Raw genomic sequence first — 17,866 nt, 5'->3', positions numbered from 1 at the left:
AGGAGACAATATTCATTTAAAACGTCGCAAAACATACTCGACCCCTGCCAAATTGGATTCAGGAAAAATAAAAGCACTAATGATGCAATTATAAAACGCTAGACCTGCTTTACACAGCATTGGAAAACAAGGAATATCCGCTAAGAATTTTTATTGGCCTAAGAAAAGCATTTGACACAGTTGACCATGGCATCCTGCTCCACAAACTTGACCACTATGGTATAAGAGGCCATGCGCTTGCACATTTCAAATCCTACCTTTCTAATAGGTATCAGTATGTCACCATTAAAGACACAGCCTCATCAATACGGCCACTTGATACTGGAGTTCCACAGGGAAGTGTCCTTGGTCCCCTGCTCTTCCTCATTTACATCAATGATCTTCCAAACATATCCCAACACCTGAAACCCATTCTCTTTGCTGACGACACGACTTATGTCATCTCCCACTTTAATCTTGCCACCCTCAACACCATTGATAACGAGGAGCTGCTCAAAATATCGACTTGGATGACAGCCAATAAACTTACACTTAACACTGACAAAACCTACTATATTATGTTTGGTAGCAGAGCAGGTGCTGTGCAACTTAACATTAAGATCGACAACACTCTAATTGCCAGACATAATAAGGGCTAATTTCTTGGCCTATACCTCGACAACAACCTAAATTTCAGCACCCATGTCCAACACAACCAAAAAAGTATTCAAAACGGTGGGGATCCTCTCCAAGATACGATACTACGTGCCGCAAACTGCCCTTCTCACACTATACCATTCACTTATATATCCATACCTCACCTATGCTATCTGTGCTTGGGGTTCAACTGCAGCAACACACCTAAAGCCAATAATAACCCAACAAAAAGCTGCAGTAAGAATAATCACTAAATCCCATCCCTGGCAACACACCCCCCACTGTTCATAGATCTAAACTTACTCCTTGTTCAGAACATTCACACTTACTACTGTGCAATCTATATCTACAGGACCTTAGATTCCAATATTAACCTTGACCTAAAACGCTTTCTTGATAGTTGTGAGGGGATCCACAGGCATAACACCAGACACAAACATCTCTATGACATTCCCCCTGTCCAACTAAACCTTTACAAAAATTCAATGTATTTCAAAGGACCTAAAATCTGGAACACCCTACCTGAAAACTCTAGAACTGCAGACACACTCATCATTTTCAAAACTACAGTTAGAAAACATCTTATCTCCCTGATACACCCCGACAACTAGCTACATGATAACCACCTTGTGGTTCACAATTACACTCACTCACGTACTTACTATAAACACAGAAATACTAATCTTAATCTTAAAATAATGAATCCTGACTAGTCATAAGTTTGCCTATGATACTGCAATATAGACACTTTGTATTGTGCCAAAACAAAAGCATTAACATTGCTAAACTCACAAATTATAATGTAGTCACTTAGCCTTAATACCATAATCTGTAAGGATTTAATGTTAAGAATTAATCTAAGTCTGCCCGAAATGCCTAGCCATGCTAGGTGTCCTAGTGGCCCCCTCTGTAATTAGTATTTTATAACATGTAAACCACACAATATCCAAGTCCTGTAAACCCCACATTGTAACCCTTTTAGAGAATAAACTTGATTTGATTTGATTTGATTTGATGTTATTGAAACTTACTAACAATAAGAAGAGTGAACACTTCTTCATGCACACCAAGAATGAAAAAAATCGGGAGGGAGAAAAAAAAGAGGTTCAAATTAGTAATGCCTCCCCTAGTCTCCATCCCTAGAAAAGTACGGACAGATGTCGTTTGGCTGGCCTCCGTCTTTAAGTATATATACATCACACTAAAATAGACATCCGTTTGTATTCTTGCTACCACCAATTTCTAGACTAAAACCAGAACAAAGGAATCTCAATAACGAGCTAAGTGTGGAGCCAAGATAAAGAGCTAGATTAGAAGCCTAGATACTGAGCCTAGATAAGGAGTCTAGATATAAAACCCAAATAAGGAGCCTAGGTAAGGAGCCTAGATAAGGAGTCTAGATAAGGAGTCTAGATATAAAGTCCAAATAAGAAGCCTAGATAAGAAGCATAGATAAGGAGCCTAGAGAAGGATCCTAGACAAGGATCCTAGACAAGGAGCCTAGACAAGGAGCCTAGACAAGGAGCCTAGATAAGGACTCTAGATATGGAGTCTACATGTCCAGTATTTAGAATGAAACAGTCATAAAAATCGTAATTTTTGGAGAAAAAACAACACTAATTACCAACATGTCCTCTTGATGACAGTAAAAAAAAAATACATTTTTGGAAAAACATACTTAGAAATATGATAGAAACAAAGTTGTTTGCATCAACATGTTGCCAGAATTATGCACTATTTCTTCGTAAGAAAACATTTCCATATTTTTTCAGTTTCATTTTTTTCCTTCGATGGCCTTGCCTCGGTCCCTAGATATGCAGCCTAGATAATAAGCCTAGATAAGGAGCCTAGATAAGAAGCCTAGATAAGGAGCCTAGATAAAGAGCGTAGATAAGAGGCTTAGAAAAGGAGCCTAGATAAGGAGTCTAGATAGGAGAATAATATAAGACATCTAGATAAGAAGCCTAGATAAGGAGCCTAGATAGAGAGCCAAGATAGGGAGTTTAGATAGGATGCCTAGATAAGGAGCCTAGATAAAGAGCCTAGATAAGGAGCCTAGATAAGGAGCCTAGATAAAGAATCTAGATAAGGAGCCTAGATAAGGAGCCTAGATAAGAAGCCTAGATAAAGAATCTAGATAAGGAGCCTAGATAAGGAGCCTAGATAAGAAGCCTAGATAAAGAATCTAGATAAGGAGCCTAGATAAGGAGCCTAGATAAGGAGCCTAGATAAAGAATCTAGATAAGGAGCCTAGATAAGGAGCCTAGATAGGGAGCCTAGGTAAGTTGCCTACATAAGTAGCCTAGATAGGGAGCCTAGAAGAGGAGTCTAGATACATAAAAAAACAGTTTGAGAGTTCCATGTTTAAGTTTTATTTTTTCTGTGTTCTTGTCAGTCATATATTATAATGAAGAATAACATAAAATATCAATAAAAGTTCTACAATAATTATAATATAACTTAAAGTGTAGCTGTAGTTGTCTCATCAAGACTTGTGCCATGAGACTGGTAAAGTGCTCTTGATCCGAGGAAGTTAAAGTATTCTTTCATTCATCAGATACAACATGATTATTTCTCGTTCTCCAGGTGGTTTATAACCCTTGCGGGTTTAACACTTCCCTACAAATATAATAATAGTTACACTAGTAATAACAATGTATCCCTAATAATACTGAAGTGATGGTACTTGATGTGTAGTGTCTCCTCTTGGCTAGTAGTGTCTCTCCTCAGGTCTCAGCTTAACTAGCTGCTCACTAGCTTCCCATAACTTCTTAGCCAGTCCAGCGTCCTTGGCCGCAGCAGAGACCTTAGTGTCCTGATTAAGAAAGAAAAATAGCCATATAAAGCGTAGGTAAATCTCAATAGTGATTAAAAGAACAGACACGTCAGTGGTTTCTTATTCTAATCTCTTATATTTTTTTTATTAACACATAGGCCTTCTCCCATCAAGGCAGGGTGGCCCAAAAAAGAAAAATTTCACCATCATTCACTCCATCCCCGTCTTACCAGAGTCGCGCTTTCACTACAGTTATAAAACTGCAACATTAACACCCCTCCTTAGGAGTGCAGACACTGTACTTCCCATCTCCAGGACTCAAGTCCGGCCTGTCGGTTTCCCTGAATCCCTTTATGAATGTTACCTTGCTCACACTCCAACAGCACGTCAAGTCCTAAAAACCATTTGTCTCCATTTGCTTCTATCTAACATGTTCACGTATGTCTGCTGGAAGTCCAGCCCTTCGTACACAAAATCTCCTTTACTCTTTTACCCCCCTTCCACCTCTACCCCTCCTTCCCTCCACTACAGATTTAAATACTCTCGAAGTCATTCTATTTTGCTCCCATCGTCTCTACATGTCCGAACCACCTCAACAACCTCTCCTCAGTCCTCTGGATAATAGTTTTGGTAATCCCACACCTCCTCTTAATTTCCAAACTACGAATTCTCAGCATTATATTCACATTACACATTGCTCTCCACTGCCTCCAGCCTGCTCCTTGTTGCAATATTCACCACCAATGTTTCACACCCATTTAGGAGCTTTGGTATAACCATAATCTCATACTGTTTCCACAGAACTTCTGAGTTCACCACTCACCTTTTACCCTCGTCAGTTTCATGATTCATCTCATCTTTTATAGACCCATCTGCTGACACGTCCACTCCTAAATATCTAAATACTTTCACCTCCTCCATACTCTCTCCATCCAATCTATCGTTACCTAATTTTTTTTGCTATCTTCATCACCATATTCTTTCCAATATTCACTTTCAGTTTTCTTCTTTTACATACCCTACCACACTCATTCACAAACCTTTGCAATTTCTCTTCAGAATCTCTCGAAAGCACAGTGTCATCAGCGAAGAGCAGCTATGACAACTCCCACTCTGAGTTAGATTCTTCAGCTTTTAACCCCAAACCTCTTGCCAACACCCACGCATTTATTTCTCTTGCAACCACATCTAAAAATATATTGAAAAACCATGGTGACATCACATATTATTGTCTAAAGCCTGGGAAAAAATCTCTCTCTCCCCTACATACTATAATCTGAGCCTCACTATCCTCGTAAAAACTTTTAACTGCTTTCAGTAACCTACCTCCTATTCCATACATTTGCAACATCTGCCACATTGCCCCCCTATTCACCCTGTCACATGCCTTTTCCAAATCCATAAGTGCAAAAAAATGCTCTTTACCTTTTCTAAATACTGTTCACCTATATGTTTCATTGTAAACACTTGGTTTACACACCCTCTACTCTTCCTAAAGCGTCCTTGTTCATTAGTTATCCTACTCTCCGTCTTACTCTTAATTCTTTCATTAACTCAACAGACTTATTCCCCTACAATTTTTGTATTCACTTTTGTCCCCTTTGCCTATATACAGATGAACTATGTATGCTCTAGGCCATTCCCTAGGTATCTTACCCTCTTCCATACATTTATTAAATAAAAGCACCAGCCACCCCAAAACTGTATCCCACCTGCTTTTAGCATTTCTATCTTTATCCCATCATTCCCTGCTGGTTTACCCCTTTTCATTCTACCCACTGCCTCATGATCTTCCCCCACACTCACAACTGGCTCTTCCTCACTCCTACAAGATGTTATTCCTCCTTGCCCTATACACGAAATCACAGCTTCCCTATCTTCATCAACATTTGTCAATTCCTAAAAATATTCCGCTCATCTTCTTGATACCTATAACTCTCTGTTTAATTAATCTCCTCTCCTATTTTTAGCAGTCTAATCCATTTGTTCAGTATTTCATATAAGGTGAATGGTGGCTGCTTCAACACAGACTCATTTATTTTTAATAGTCTCATAAATTGAAGAAAAGCACAACTAATGTACCAAAGAACAATGATAACTCTGAAGTTTGAGTTAATGCAATATTAACTTTTGTCTCTTGCAAAACAGATAAGGTTGCTTATTTACATTAGTCCCTTAATGGGAATGACCTGATGTTGACTAATAGCCTTTGATCGAGAGAATTGAAATTAATATTAAACCATATTGGATTTCATTTCTAGGGGATGAATAACCTTGGCACCTGGCTATAGCGCAAGAGTCTCTGGCCAAACTTTATGAATCAGGCACAAGATGCTCGCCCATGGTCATATTCTGTTGTATCAAAATGCCTTTTGATTGCATCATTCCTTAAAGATTGTGTATAAATTTCTGATAACTCACACAATATCCTTATATTCTTACCCAGGCTTCCTTCCTATTGCAACATATTCTAATTTTAACAAATAGTGCTCGAATGTAATTTAGTTATACTTCATATGTAAGTCCGATACCATTTTCTTTATTATAAGTTTGATTTACTTAGATTTTAGTTATGATGGATTACATTAGTCACATGTATGGGTCTTTAACCACAAATAAACATTAAAAAATAGCCAAAAAAAATTTTGTCAATGATGTGACCGAGAAAAACCTAGCGGCCCGCAAATGTTAAATTTAATTATTCATGGTGCAAGACTGGGCTGCCACTTGCAGTGCTCCACTTGCAGTGCTCCACCTGCAGTGCTCCACTTGCAGTGCTCCACTTGCAGTGCTCCACCTGCAGTGCTCCACTTGCAGTGCTCCACCTGCAGTGCTCCACTTGCCAGTGCTCCACCTGCAGTGCTCCACTTGCAGTGCTCCACTTGCAGTGCTCCACCTGCAGTGCTCCACCTGCAGTGCTCCACCTGCAGTGCTCCACTTGCAGTGCTCCACTTGCAGTGCTCCACCTGCAGTGCTCCACTTGCAGTGCTCCACTTGCAGTGCTCCACCTGCAGTGCTCCACCTGCAGTGCTCCACTTGCAGTGCTCCACTTGCAGTGCTCCACTTGCAGTGCTCCACTTGCAGTGCTCCACCTGCAGTGCTCCACTTGCGGTGCTCCACTTGCAGTGCTCCACTTGCATTGCTCCACCTGCAGTGCTCCACCTGCAGTGCTCCACTTGCAGTGCTCCACTTGCAGTGCTCCACTCCACTTGCAGTGCACCTGCAGTGTGCTCCACTTGCAGTGCTCCACCTGCAGTGCTCCACTTGCAGTGCTCCACCTGCAGTGCTCCACTTGCAGTGCTCCACTTGCAGTGCTCCACCTGCAGTGCTCCACTTGCAGTGCTCCACCTGCAGTGCTCCACTTGCAGTGCTCCACCTGCAGTGCTCCACTTGCAGTGCTCCACTTGCAGTGCTCCACTTGCAGTGCTCCACTTGCAGTGCTCCACCTGCAGTGCTCCACCTGCAGTGCTCCACTTGCAGTGCTCCACCTGCAGTGCTCCACCTGCAGTGCTCCACCTGCAGTGCTCCACCTGCAGTGCTCCACTTGCAGTGCTCCACTTGCAGTGCTCCACCTGCAGTGCTCCACTTGCAGTGCTCCACCTACAGTGCTCCACTTGCAGTGCTCCACCTGCAGTGCTCCACTTGCAGTGCTCCACCTGCAGTGCAGACTCTTCACTGTTTCATGACTTTTTATGCCAACTTTCTTCTTTAGCACATAATCCTGTGCATTGCACATCTTTTCCCACTTGTCAGCTGGGTGTTAATGTGGCAGGTTCTATGAGTGTGCCTGTAGAGCCAGGAGTGGCAACTAAAGTATGACTCCTCACATTCATTTCAGTTTACTTACCTCCATTATTTGCTGAAATATGAGTATATGGTTAGTGCTCTTGTTTAAAAATGAGGTATTGCTGAGACATTCTTAGAAAATTCTGAAGATGCCATTTAGATGTAGTATACCAGGTAGGATAAGAAATTTCCACAGAAAAGCAGCATTACATGTTGAAACTTATGTAGCCATGGCTCATGGTGTGTATGTGATTTATTTTCCTATTTTCTTGGAAAGGCCCCTTTCCCTATTATATACCTATGATTAGTGAGACAATGGCTCATTCTCCTTGATTACAACAGAAGTACGCATGTATGCATGCACACACACACGAATGGGGAAGGAAGCTAGAAGAGCTTAGCATGAAAATGGTGGAGAGGATAGCAGCAGGGAGCAGGAAGTGGGACATGCAAGTCACAGCAGCAGAGGCTAAGATACAGAGATTAGATGAAAAACTGAAAATGCTGAAACAGCCTAGAGAATTACAGAAAAGGGGGGTATGACATCAGATACTGCTACCTCAGTCAGAAATGACATAACTCTTGGGAATGAAGGAGTGAAACTGTATGCAGAAGCTCTATCAAAGCATCATGGAGTCTGAGAAAAAAAGAGGATCACATCAGGAGCAACTGAGAGGACTGTAGAAAATGAAAGTGCTAAGCCATACATAGAGGCCTCAACAGACCACAGATGTGACCAGGGAAAGCTGAGAAGGGAAAAATGACAGACCACTGGGCCCAGGGACAACAGATAGTGAAGGGATGTAAGTAAAGAAAGCTGCAATGGTGGAAACTAAATTGAATTAGGGGATACATAGAGATATGTGGTGGGAGAATGAAAGGAATAGATCAGTCTTTGTTTATGGGCCCCAGGCAGTTGAAAGGGAAACTTATGAAGCAAGAAGACAAGGGGAGAAAAAAGTGATTGAAAGCAATGTGAAAGCAAAAGAAGATGACATAACCCAGCTGGCAAATTTTCTGAGAATAGAGAGGTTTAAAAGAGGAAAAAACTGACCAATCAAAGAGATCTTCAAGACAGAATCGGCTTGAAACAGTATCCTGCAGGAGAAAGCATGACTAAGGGACATGTCAATGTACCAGAGGGTGTATCTTGACCACGACAGAACATGACAAGAAAGGCAAAAACTGAGAGAGTACAGAGATGAAAGGAGAAAAGAGAGGCAAAGATGGAGATGGACAGGAAAACCCAGACTCAGGTGGAAGATCAAATACAATCTCCCTCACAACCACCTACAGAAGCCCACAACCAGGACAACCCCCATGCCACCAGACATACTAACCCAAAACATACATGCTATACCCAATGCCCCCACCCACCTCATTACAAACTCCATCTTTATAGCAACCACCCATAGTTCACCATCAGGTTTCCCACTTCCTCAACCCCAACGTACCTCTCAGACCACAGTTTTAGAAAAGAAACTTGCCGATGTCGCTCTTTATGCCCTCATCTATGTCGTTTATGTAGATTGTGAACAGCAGGGGGCCCAACACTGACCCCTGTGGAACACCGCTCGTGACGCTACCCCACTCTGATTTCTCCCCATTTATGCAAACTCTCTGCTGCCTATTTGTCAACCATGCCTCTATCCAGGAAAAAATTTCTCCTCCTATTCCATGTGCTTTAATTTTCCTCAATAGTCTCTGATGTGGGACCCTGTCAAAAGCCTTACTGAAGTCCATATACACAATATCATATTCATTACCATGATCTACCTCCTCAAATACCTTAGTGAAAAAAGTTAATAAATTCGTAAGGCAGGAACGCCCCTTTGTAAAACCATGCTGAGATTCGTTGATTAATTTATGCTTTTCAAGGTGGCTACGAACTGCCTCGGCAATTATTGATTCCATAAATTTTCCCACTATGGAGGTTAGGCTTATTGGTCTATAGTTCGAAGCTAAGGACCTGTCACCTGTTTTGAAAATAGGTATCACATTTGCCATTTTCCACTTATCTGGCACCATGCCAGTTTGTAGTGATATGTTGAAAAGATTAGCCAAAGGTGTGCTAAGCTCCTCTTTACATTCCTTTAGAACCCTTGCATACAGTTCATCAGGGCCTGGGGATTTGTTAGGTTTTAATTTATCTATTTGCCTAAGGACCATGTCACTTGTGACCCTAATAGTGCACAGTTTATTATCGTCCTGTTCTACATAATTTATCATTACTGGAATATCGCTGGTATCCTCCTGTGTAAAAACTGAGAGGAAGTATGTGTTAAAAATTCTACACATTTCCTTATCACTGTCAGTGAGCTGACCCGAGGAACTTTTGAGTGGGCCTATCTTGTCCCTGATCTTACTTCTGTATACCTGAAAGAATCCTTTTGGGTTAGTCTTCGATTCTCTTGCAACTTTAACCTCATAATCTCTTTTTGCTTTTCTAATTCCCTTTTTTATTTCTCTCTTTAACTGAATATATCGATTTCTTAATTGCCCCTCTCCTCTTTTGATTTGCCTATATATGCCTCTCTTTTGACCAATCAGATATTTTAATCTATTGTTCATCCATTTAGGATCATTACAGATGCAATCTTTCCACCTGGATATCAAATCCTGAGGAAAAATGGAGGGAGCAGAGGGGGAGGAGAATTTGCACTGCTCATTAAAAACCAGTGTGAAATTGAGAAAATGGAAGGAAGGAATGGAATGGGCGACAGTGACTACATAGTAGGAATACTCTTGTCTGGGGGCCATAAGGTGGTAATTGCTGTTATGTACAACCCGCCACAGAACTGCACGAGGCCAAGAGAAGAATACACAGTGAACAACAGAGCTATGGTAGACACACTAGCCGAGGTGGCCAGACGAGCCCACATGGGTACAGCAAAGTTACTAGTTAGGTGTGATTTCAATCACAAGGAGAGTGACTGGGAAAGCTTGGAGCCCCATGGGGGTTCCAAAACATGGAGAGCCAAGATGATGGATGTGGTACTGGAAAACCTCATACTTCAACATGTTAGACACTACAAGAAAGAGAGGTGAGGATGATCCAGCCAGACTGGACCTAGTATTCACCTTGATTAGTTTGGACATCGAGGAAATTATGTATAAAAGGCTCCTTGGAGCTAATGATTATGTGGTTCTGTGCTTTGAATATGTAGTTGAGCTACAAGTGGAGAGGGTAGCAGGAATAGGACGGGAGAAGCCAAACTACAGAAAGGGGGACTACACAGGCATGAGGAAAATCCTGCATGACGTTCAGTGGGAAAGAATTGGCAGGAAAACCAGTAAAAGAAATGATGGACTATGTGACAACAAAATACAAGGAGGCAGAGGAGAGGTTTGTTCCCAAGGGAAATAGAAATAATGGGAAGACCAGAACGAGTCCTTGGTTCACCCAAAAGTGTTGGGAAGAAAAAGAGATGCACCAAAGAGCCAGAAACGAATATGCACAGATAAGAAGGGAGGCTCAGCGACAATACGAAAATGACATAGCATCGAAAGTCAAATCTGACCCGAAGCTGTTGTATAGTTACATCAGGAGGATAACAACAGTCAAGGACCAGGTAATCAGGCTGAGGAAGAAAGGTGAGTTCACATGAAACAACCAAGTAGTATGTGAGGAGCTCAACATTAGATTTAAAGTGTTTACAGTGGAGACAGAAACGACTCCAGGAAGTCAGAATAGGGAGGTACACCAACAAGGGATACATCAACAACTGCTGGATGAAATACACTCAACCATGGAGGTGAAGAAGCTGCTATGTAAACTTGATACCTGAAAGGCAGTAGGACCAGACATCTCTCCATGGGTCTTTAGAGAGGGAGCAGAGATGCTGTGTGTGCCACTGACAAAAATCTTCAACACTTGAATTGAAACTGGGCAACTAACTGAGGTATGGAAGATGGAAATATAGTCCCAATTTTTAAGAAAGGAAACAAACACGAGGCATTAAACTACAGACCTGTTTCACTTATATGTATAGTATGCAGAGTCATGGAGAAGTATGTCTAGAGGAGAGTTGTGGCGCACCTAGAAAGACACAAGCTTATAAACGACAGCCAGCACAGATTCAGGGAAGGAAAATCCTGTGTCACAAACCTACTGCAGTTTTATGATAAGGAAACGGAAGTAAGACATGAGAGAGATGGGAGGAAAGACTGCATTTTCTTAGACTGCAAGAAGGCCTTCGACAAAGTTCCACACAAGAGGTTAATGCAAAAGCTAGAGGATCAGGCACACATAACAGGAAAGGCACTGCAATGGATCAGAGAATATCTGACAGGGAGGCAACAACGAGTAATTGTACATGACGAGGTTTCAGAGTGGGCGTCTGTGACGAGTGGGGTTCCATAGGGGTCAGTCCTGGGACCTGTGCTGTTTTTGGTATATGTGAATAACATTACGGAAGGGATAGATTCAGAAGTGTCCCTGTTTGCAGATGATGTGAAGTGAATGAGGAAAATTAAATCGGACGAGGATCAGGCAGGACTACAAAGAGACGCGAACAGGCAACAAGCCTGGTCCAGCATCAACCTCCTTGAATTTAACCCCGCCAAATGCAAAGCCATGAAGATCGGGGAAGGGCAAAGAAGACCGCGGACAGACTATAGTCTAGGTGGCCAAAGACTGCAAACCTCGATCAAGGAAAAAGATCTTGGGGTGAATAAAATACCGAGCACATCTCATGAGGCGCACATCAGCCAGATCACTGCTGCAGCATGTGGGCACCTGGCTAACCTAAGGATAACATTCCGATACCTCAGTAAGGACACCAGTTTGGAACCCACACCTGGTCAAGCACTTCAACAAATTGGAAATAAATGGTATAAAATACTGACATAATGGAAATATATAATGTGATCCTTTATTGACAACGTTTCGCCCAGACAGTGAGCTTTTTCAAGTCACAAACAGATCTACCTGGGGTGGAAGGTACGCGAGTATTTTTAGTCATGTTGAGAATGCTGCAGGTGATGATCTACCGAGTGGGGTTATAGTCTAAAATCTTGGGTAGCTTGGAAGGGAGATTGGATAAGTATGTGAGCAGACCTTCTGCAGTGTTCCTCCATTCCTATGTTCTTATGTGGGATAACGATGAAGAAGTTTCTTGGCAAGTGGTTCAGCTATGTTATAGAAGCCGTTGTTCTGGCTGAAGCTGTTGGATATAGAGATAAGCGATGATTCCAGGATTCTTCGGTATTGAGTGTTGTCTTCTCTGGCGATAAGTCTTTAGTTTCTGTAGTTGATTAAATGGTTGTGTGAATGGCGGTGTAGTTTCTTGATCGTCAGAATGGTTGTGTGAATGGCGTATAATTTGTGTTTACAAGGGATTATGTATACACACAGGCATTTCTTGGATCGTCAGACCTGCTTGCGTATTGGTGTTCTGAAATACGTGCTTGGAGGTCTCTTGATGTTTCGCCCACGTATAATTTGCTGCAGTCATTACAAGGGATTATGTATACCCCTGCAGAAGATGGAAGGTTGTCCTGTCTATTACTGGTAATGTCCTTGATGGTCGTGGTTGTGGAGGTAGATACCTAGAATGAAGTATTGGAAAAGATGTTGGAAACGTAAACGTGTTTGGCAATGGAGATGGTGCGGAGGACTACGTATCTCTTCTCTGCAGTGTCTTCCCTGGATGTGTTGAAGATGTTTAATGCCCGTCGTCTGCAGTCTGTGATGAAGTGACGAGGATAGTGAAGTTCGGAAAATACTTGTTCAATTATAGTGCATTCTTCCTCAAGGAACTCATTGCTGCAGATTCTGAGTGCGCACAGGAAAAAGCCTATAATTACACCACGTTTAGTCAAGCCATACCCCGGCCGGGATTGAACCCGCGGTCAGAGAGTCTCAAAACTCCAGACCGTTTGTTTGCAATCGTGTCATTACGATTTCGTGAGTCGAGTCACCACGTTTAGTTTTGGTGTCGTGGTGAGAGTAGAAGTGGAGAAGGTCGTTTTGGTTGGTGGGTTTTCGATAGACTTTAAAACGTAGTTCATGGTCAGCTTTGCAGAGAAGAACATCAAGGAAAGGTAGAGTGTTGTCGACTTCTTCTTCAAGTGTGAATTGGACTGAGGGCTCGACCTGGTTGAGCTTGTCTTGGAGAGCTTGAACGTTGAAGCGTCTGGGAGTTATGGGGAGAGTGTCGTCAACATAATGGAGCCAGGTGACAGACAAAGGAATAATGGTGGAAAAACGCTTGGCATCCAGATGTTCCATGTATAGGTTCGTCACGACGGCACTGAGTGGCGACCCCATGGGTAGTCCGAAAGTCTGCTGAAAGAGGTGATTTTCGAAAGAGAAACACATAAAGCCCTTGTTCTGAGGGACTTGGTTACGTTACGTAGACGACGTCCTCGTGTTAACTCCCAAACGTTTTGACGTTCGGAATCTTCAGGCAAGGCTCAACGCAGTTGAACTGGTGATCCAGTTTACACTAGAAGATGAGTCCAATGACAAGCTACCTTTTCTAGACGTCCTCATTCACAAACTAGATAACATCCTAAGATTTCAAGTTTACTGGAAACCTACAAATAATAATGAACTCACACACTTCTATTCGAGTCAAGATACTAAGACCAAAAGAGGCAACATCATCGGATTTTTCCTAGAGCATACCGAATTTGTAGTCCTGAGTTTCTTGAAGAGGAATGTACATACATTCACCAAACCACCACAGATTTACATTTTCCTTCCTTTTTCATCAAAGATTACAAGAAAAGAGCTCTTCAGATGCTTAATTCTCCACGCACCAACACCACTCTTAACAAAGTTATACTACCACTAGTATTACACCTCACTCTAGGCCTATACATTGTAGATGAATGGTTCAGAGAACCGACACGTTGATAAATAAGACACATGTGCAACTCTTGGGTATCTTTATTGAGGAAACATTTCGCCACACAGTGGCTTCATCAGTCCTTACAAAGGAGAATCTTGAAGAACAGGAGGAGAATGAGGTAATCATTCCCTCAACCTTGAGCTGATGGGGTCAGTCCATCAATCTTGAATAGAATACAGCATATGAGTGGAGAAGTAGCTTATATACCTTAGGCAGGAGAGGTGCAGCAGTCGTAGGTGGTGTCACATTTGTCCAATGTGGAAGTAGGTCGTGCCCAAGTGTTAGGCAAGCGAAGAATTCCCAAGTATTAAGATCCCAAGATCTTGTCAGACACTGCAACTTCTTGGGATCTTAATACTTGGGAATTCTTTGCTTGCCTAACCCTTGGGCACGACCTACTTCCACACTGAACAAATGTGACACCACCTACGACTGCTGCACCTCTCCTGCCTACGGTATATAAGCTACTTCTCTGCTCATATGCTGTATTCTATTAAAGATTGATGGACTGACCACATCGACTCAAGGATGAGGGACTGATTACCTAATTCACAAAAACTAATCTCTGGTCGAAGGAGACTCGATCCTACAAACCTTGGGACAAGGTATGCAGTGCTTTAACCACCATACCACACTCGACCAATACCTTGACATTCAACCAACGCTAGACATTTTGATCCAAGGCAGCCAGCATTCAGACAGGTGGTGTTAGCTATTTCATCTCACCCCTTGCATGCATCGACCGACAGGAGATTTTTACAATGGTTAGAGTTCGCAGAACAGGCGATGCATGCAGGTGATGAGATGAAATAGCTAACACCACCTGCCTAAATGCTGGCTGCCTTGGATCAAAACCCATTACATGGGCGAAATGTCGTCGGCAAAGAATTGCATTATTATTCATTTGTCTAGCACTAACAATCCATATCATAAAAATCTTTGAAAGGGATCTAAGAAGTAGGATTGCCAACTACCTAGATACCCATCAATTACACAACCCATGGCAACAAGGTTTTAAAATAGGTCTCTCCTACCTGTCCCAGCTATTGGACCACCATGACAAGGTCCTAGATGCTATAGAGGATAAACAAAATGCAGATGTAGTATACACAAACTTTGCAAAAGCCTTCGACATGTATGACCATGGTGTAATAGCACACAATATGCGTGTTAAAGGTATAACAGGAAAAGTTGGTAGATGGATGTATAACTTCCTGACAAATAGAACATAAAGAGCAATAGTAAACAGAGTAAAGTCCGAGGCAGCTACGGTGAAAAGCTCTGTTCCTCAAGGCTCCCATTCAATTCTTCATCCTCATATCCGAAATAGACAGAGATGTAAGCCAATGCTCTATGTCTTCCTTTGCGGATGACATACGAATTGCCGTGACAGTGTCCTATATCGAAGACACCGCAAAACTCCAAGTGGACATCAACCAAATCTTCAAATGGGCTACTCAAAACAATGTGAAGTTCAATGAAGAGTAATTTCAGCTACTCAGACATGGAAAACTTGAGGAAATTAAAACCGTATCAAGGTATACAACAAATTCTAACCATACTATAGAGCGAAATTGTAATGTGAAAGTCCTGGGAGTGATAATGTCAGAGGATCTCACCTTCAAAGATGACAACTATGTATCTACCACATCTGCTAGAAAAATGATAAGGGTGGATAACGAGAACATTCAACGCTAAGGACGCCAAACCCATAATGATTCTCTTCAAATCGCTTGTTCTCTCTTGGTTGAAATACAGCTGTACAATAACCCCCCCATCCTCAAGGCAGGCGAAATTGCTGACCTGAAGAGTGTACAAAGAACTTTCACGGCACACATAAGTACGATAAATTACCTAAATTACTGGGAACGGTTGAAGTCCCTAGATTTGTCGTCCCTGGAAAGCAGGCGAGAGAGATACATGATAATATACACTTGCAAAATATTAGAAAGATTAGTACCAAATCACTCCCTATTAAAGTATTAGACTCTGCAGGAGATGGAACATTTCCCCAATGAAAAGCAGGGGTGCCACGATTACACTGAGAGACAACAAAATAAGTGTCAGGGGCCCAAGACTGTTCAACTGCCTCCCAGCATACATAAGGGGGATTACCAATAGATACCTGGCTGTCTTCAAGAAAGCACTGGACAGGCACCTAAGTCAATACCTGACCAGCCGGGCTGTGGTTCGTACGTCAGTGTGCATGCGGCCAGCAGTAACAGCCTAGTTGATCAGACCTTGATCCACCACGAGGCCTGGTCTTAGGCTGAGCCGAGAGGTAGTTGACCCGCGAAACCCTCGCCAGGTATACTTTAGGTCTCCAGGTGTAGTTGCAACGTGTTTCCGAATTAGGAGACAAATTGTTTTTGTCAAATAGCAATTAGGTTCGTGGTCGCCTTCTTTAAGCAGCCTTCTTTAAGCAGCCTTCTTTAAGCGGTTCTGGGAAACCATTCTGTCAGATGAATGAAAGACTCGCTTATGCGTACGGCATAAAGTAACACTTGGTTGAGCTAAAAGTACAGACTATTTTGGTAAAGTTTTCTATCTCTCAGACAGACCGTCGTCAGATCCCTGAGACACTCGCTCTAACTCGCCTAAAAGAACCACTTTTAACTAACAATGACTTTTTGACGGCCACTAACTTATTGTACATGCTTTGAATTTAATTATGACTTTACACTGCCCCTCACCTACACTAACGCCTACCCTTTCATACCCCCAGTCCCTACCCTCTCGTACTCCACGCCTATCATACTCCACCCCTCTAATGCCCCTACTTTTCATATTCCACCCCTCTCATACCCCTCCACTCTCATACCCCTCCACTCTCATACCCCACCACTCTCTTTCATACTCGTTTCCTTGTTGGACCAATATCGGATCAGGGCATATGTTTTTAATATAATTTATGTAATTCGGGATGATTGTTTTCATTGATTAATTGTATGTTACTCTCGCTGTCCTCTATAATTCTATCATGTTTTACCACAATATTTGTGGAGAAATCCTTTAATAAAAATGTTTTAGCCACTAGTGACTTCCTGAGTCATCATAATATTAACATGAATAGAAAGTACATCATTATTAACAATGACTGTTAATGTCATTATTATTAATACTATTAAAGGAGACTTTTCGTCACTCGAGGCGAGATGTTCCTTTTCTTAAACGTTCTGAACTGCGCATAAGTGTCTTTCTCCACATCTTGTCTGTATATCATCATTTACTTATGGTTAAACTCCTTGATGTCTCAGACTCCAGCATTACAGTGAATCCTACCTTTGATTCTTAACATCTCTTCTTCTACAACATTGTGTATTCATTGTTTCTAGTTTTCAGTAACAAGAATGTTTTTTGCGAATTTTCAGCACTTGTCTTTTCCTGACTTTCTTTTTTCCAGTTGAGTGACTGCTGCATTGTGATGACTGCAACGTCCTTAATCTTACTGACATTGTGATGACTGCAACACTTTAATCTTACTGGCGTTGTGATGATTGCAACGTCCTTAATCTTACTGACATTGTGATGACTGCAACACTTTAATCTTACTGGCGTTGTGATGACTGCAACGTCCTTAATCTTACTGACATTGTGATGACTGCAACACTTTAATCTTACTGGCGTTGTGATGACTGCAACGTCCTTAATCTTACTGAAATTGTGATGACTGCAACACTTTAATCTTACTTGCGTTGTGATGATTGCAACGTCCTTAATCTTACTGACATTGTGATGACTGCAACACTTTAATCTTACTGGCGTTGTGATGACTGCAACGTCCTTAATCTTACTGACATTGTGATGACTG

General features: G+C 42.0%; 2 protein-coding genes across 2 annotated transcripts in view; one reads left to right on the top strand and one right to left on the bottom strand.

Annotated features, from left to right (window-relative positions):
* The window catches only part of LOC128688155 (retinol dehydrogenase 11), a 645,869-nt gene that overhangs the window by 41,900 nt on the left and 586,103 nt on the right, over nt 1-17,866 (top strand). The gene's annotated exons all lie outside the window — the stretch shown is intronic.
* The window catches only part of LOC128705553 (retinol dehydrogenase 14), a 99,124-nt gene continuing 84,242 nt past the window's right edge, over nt 2,985-17,866 (bottom strand). Inside the window, exon 5 of the mRNA XM_070086832.1 lies at nt 2,985-3,451. Coding sequence (XP_069942933.1) covers nt 3,347-3,451 — 105 coding nt within the window. The 3' untranslated portion in view covers nt 2,985-3,346. The remainder of the gene's footprint in view (nt 3,452-17,866) is intronic.

Source organism: Cherax quadricarinatus, chromosome 19 (assembly GCF_038502225.1).
Source record: "Cherax quadricarinatus isolate ZL_2023a chromosome 19, ASM3850222v1, whole genome shotgun sequence".
Taxonomy (NCBI): Eukaryota; Metazoa; Arthropoda; class Malacostraca; order Decapoda; family Parastacidae; genus Cherax; species Cherax quadricarinatus.
The sequence above is the reverse complement of the archived record's forward strand: the minus strand, read 5'-3'. Positions and strand labels throughout refer to the sequence as shown.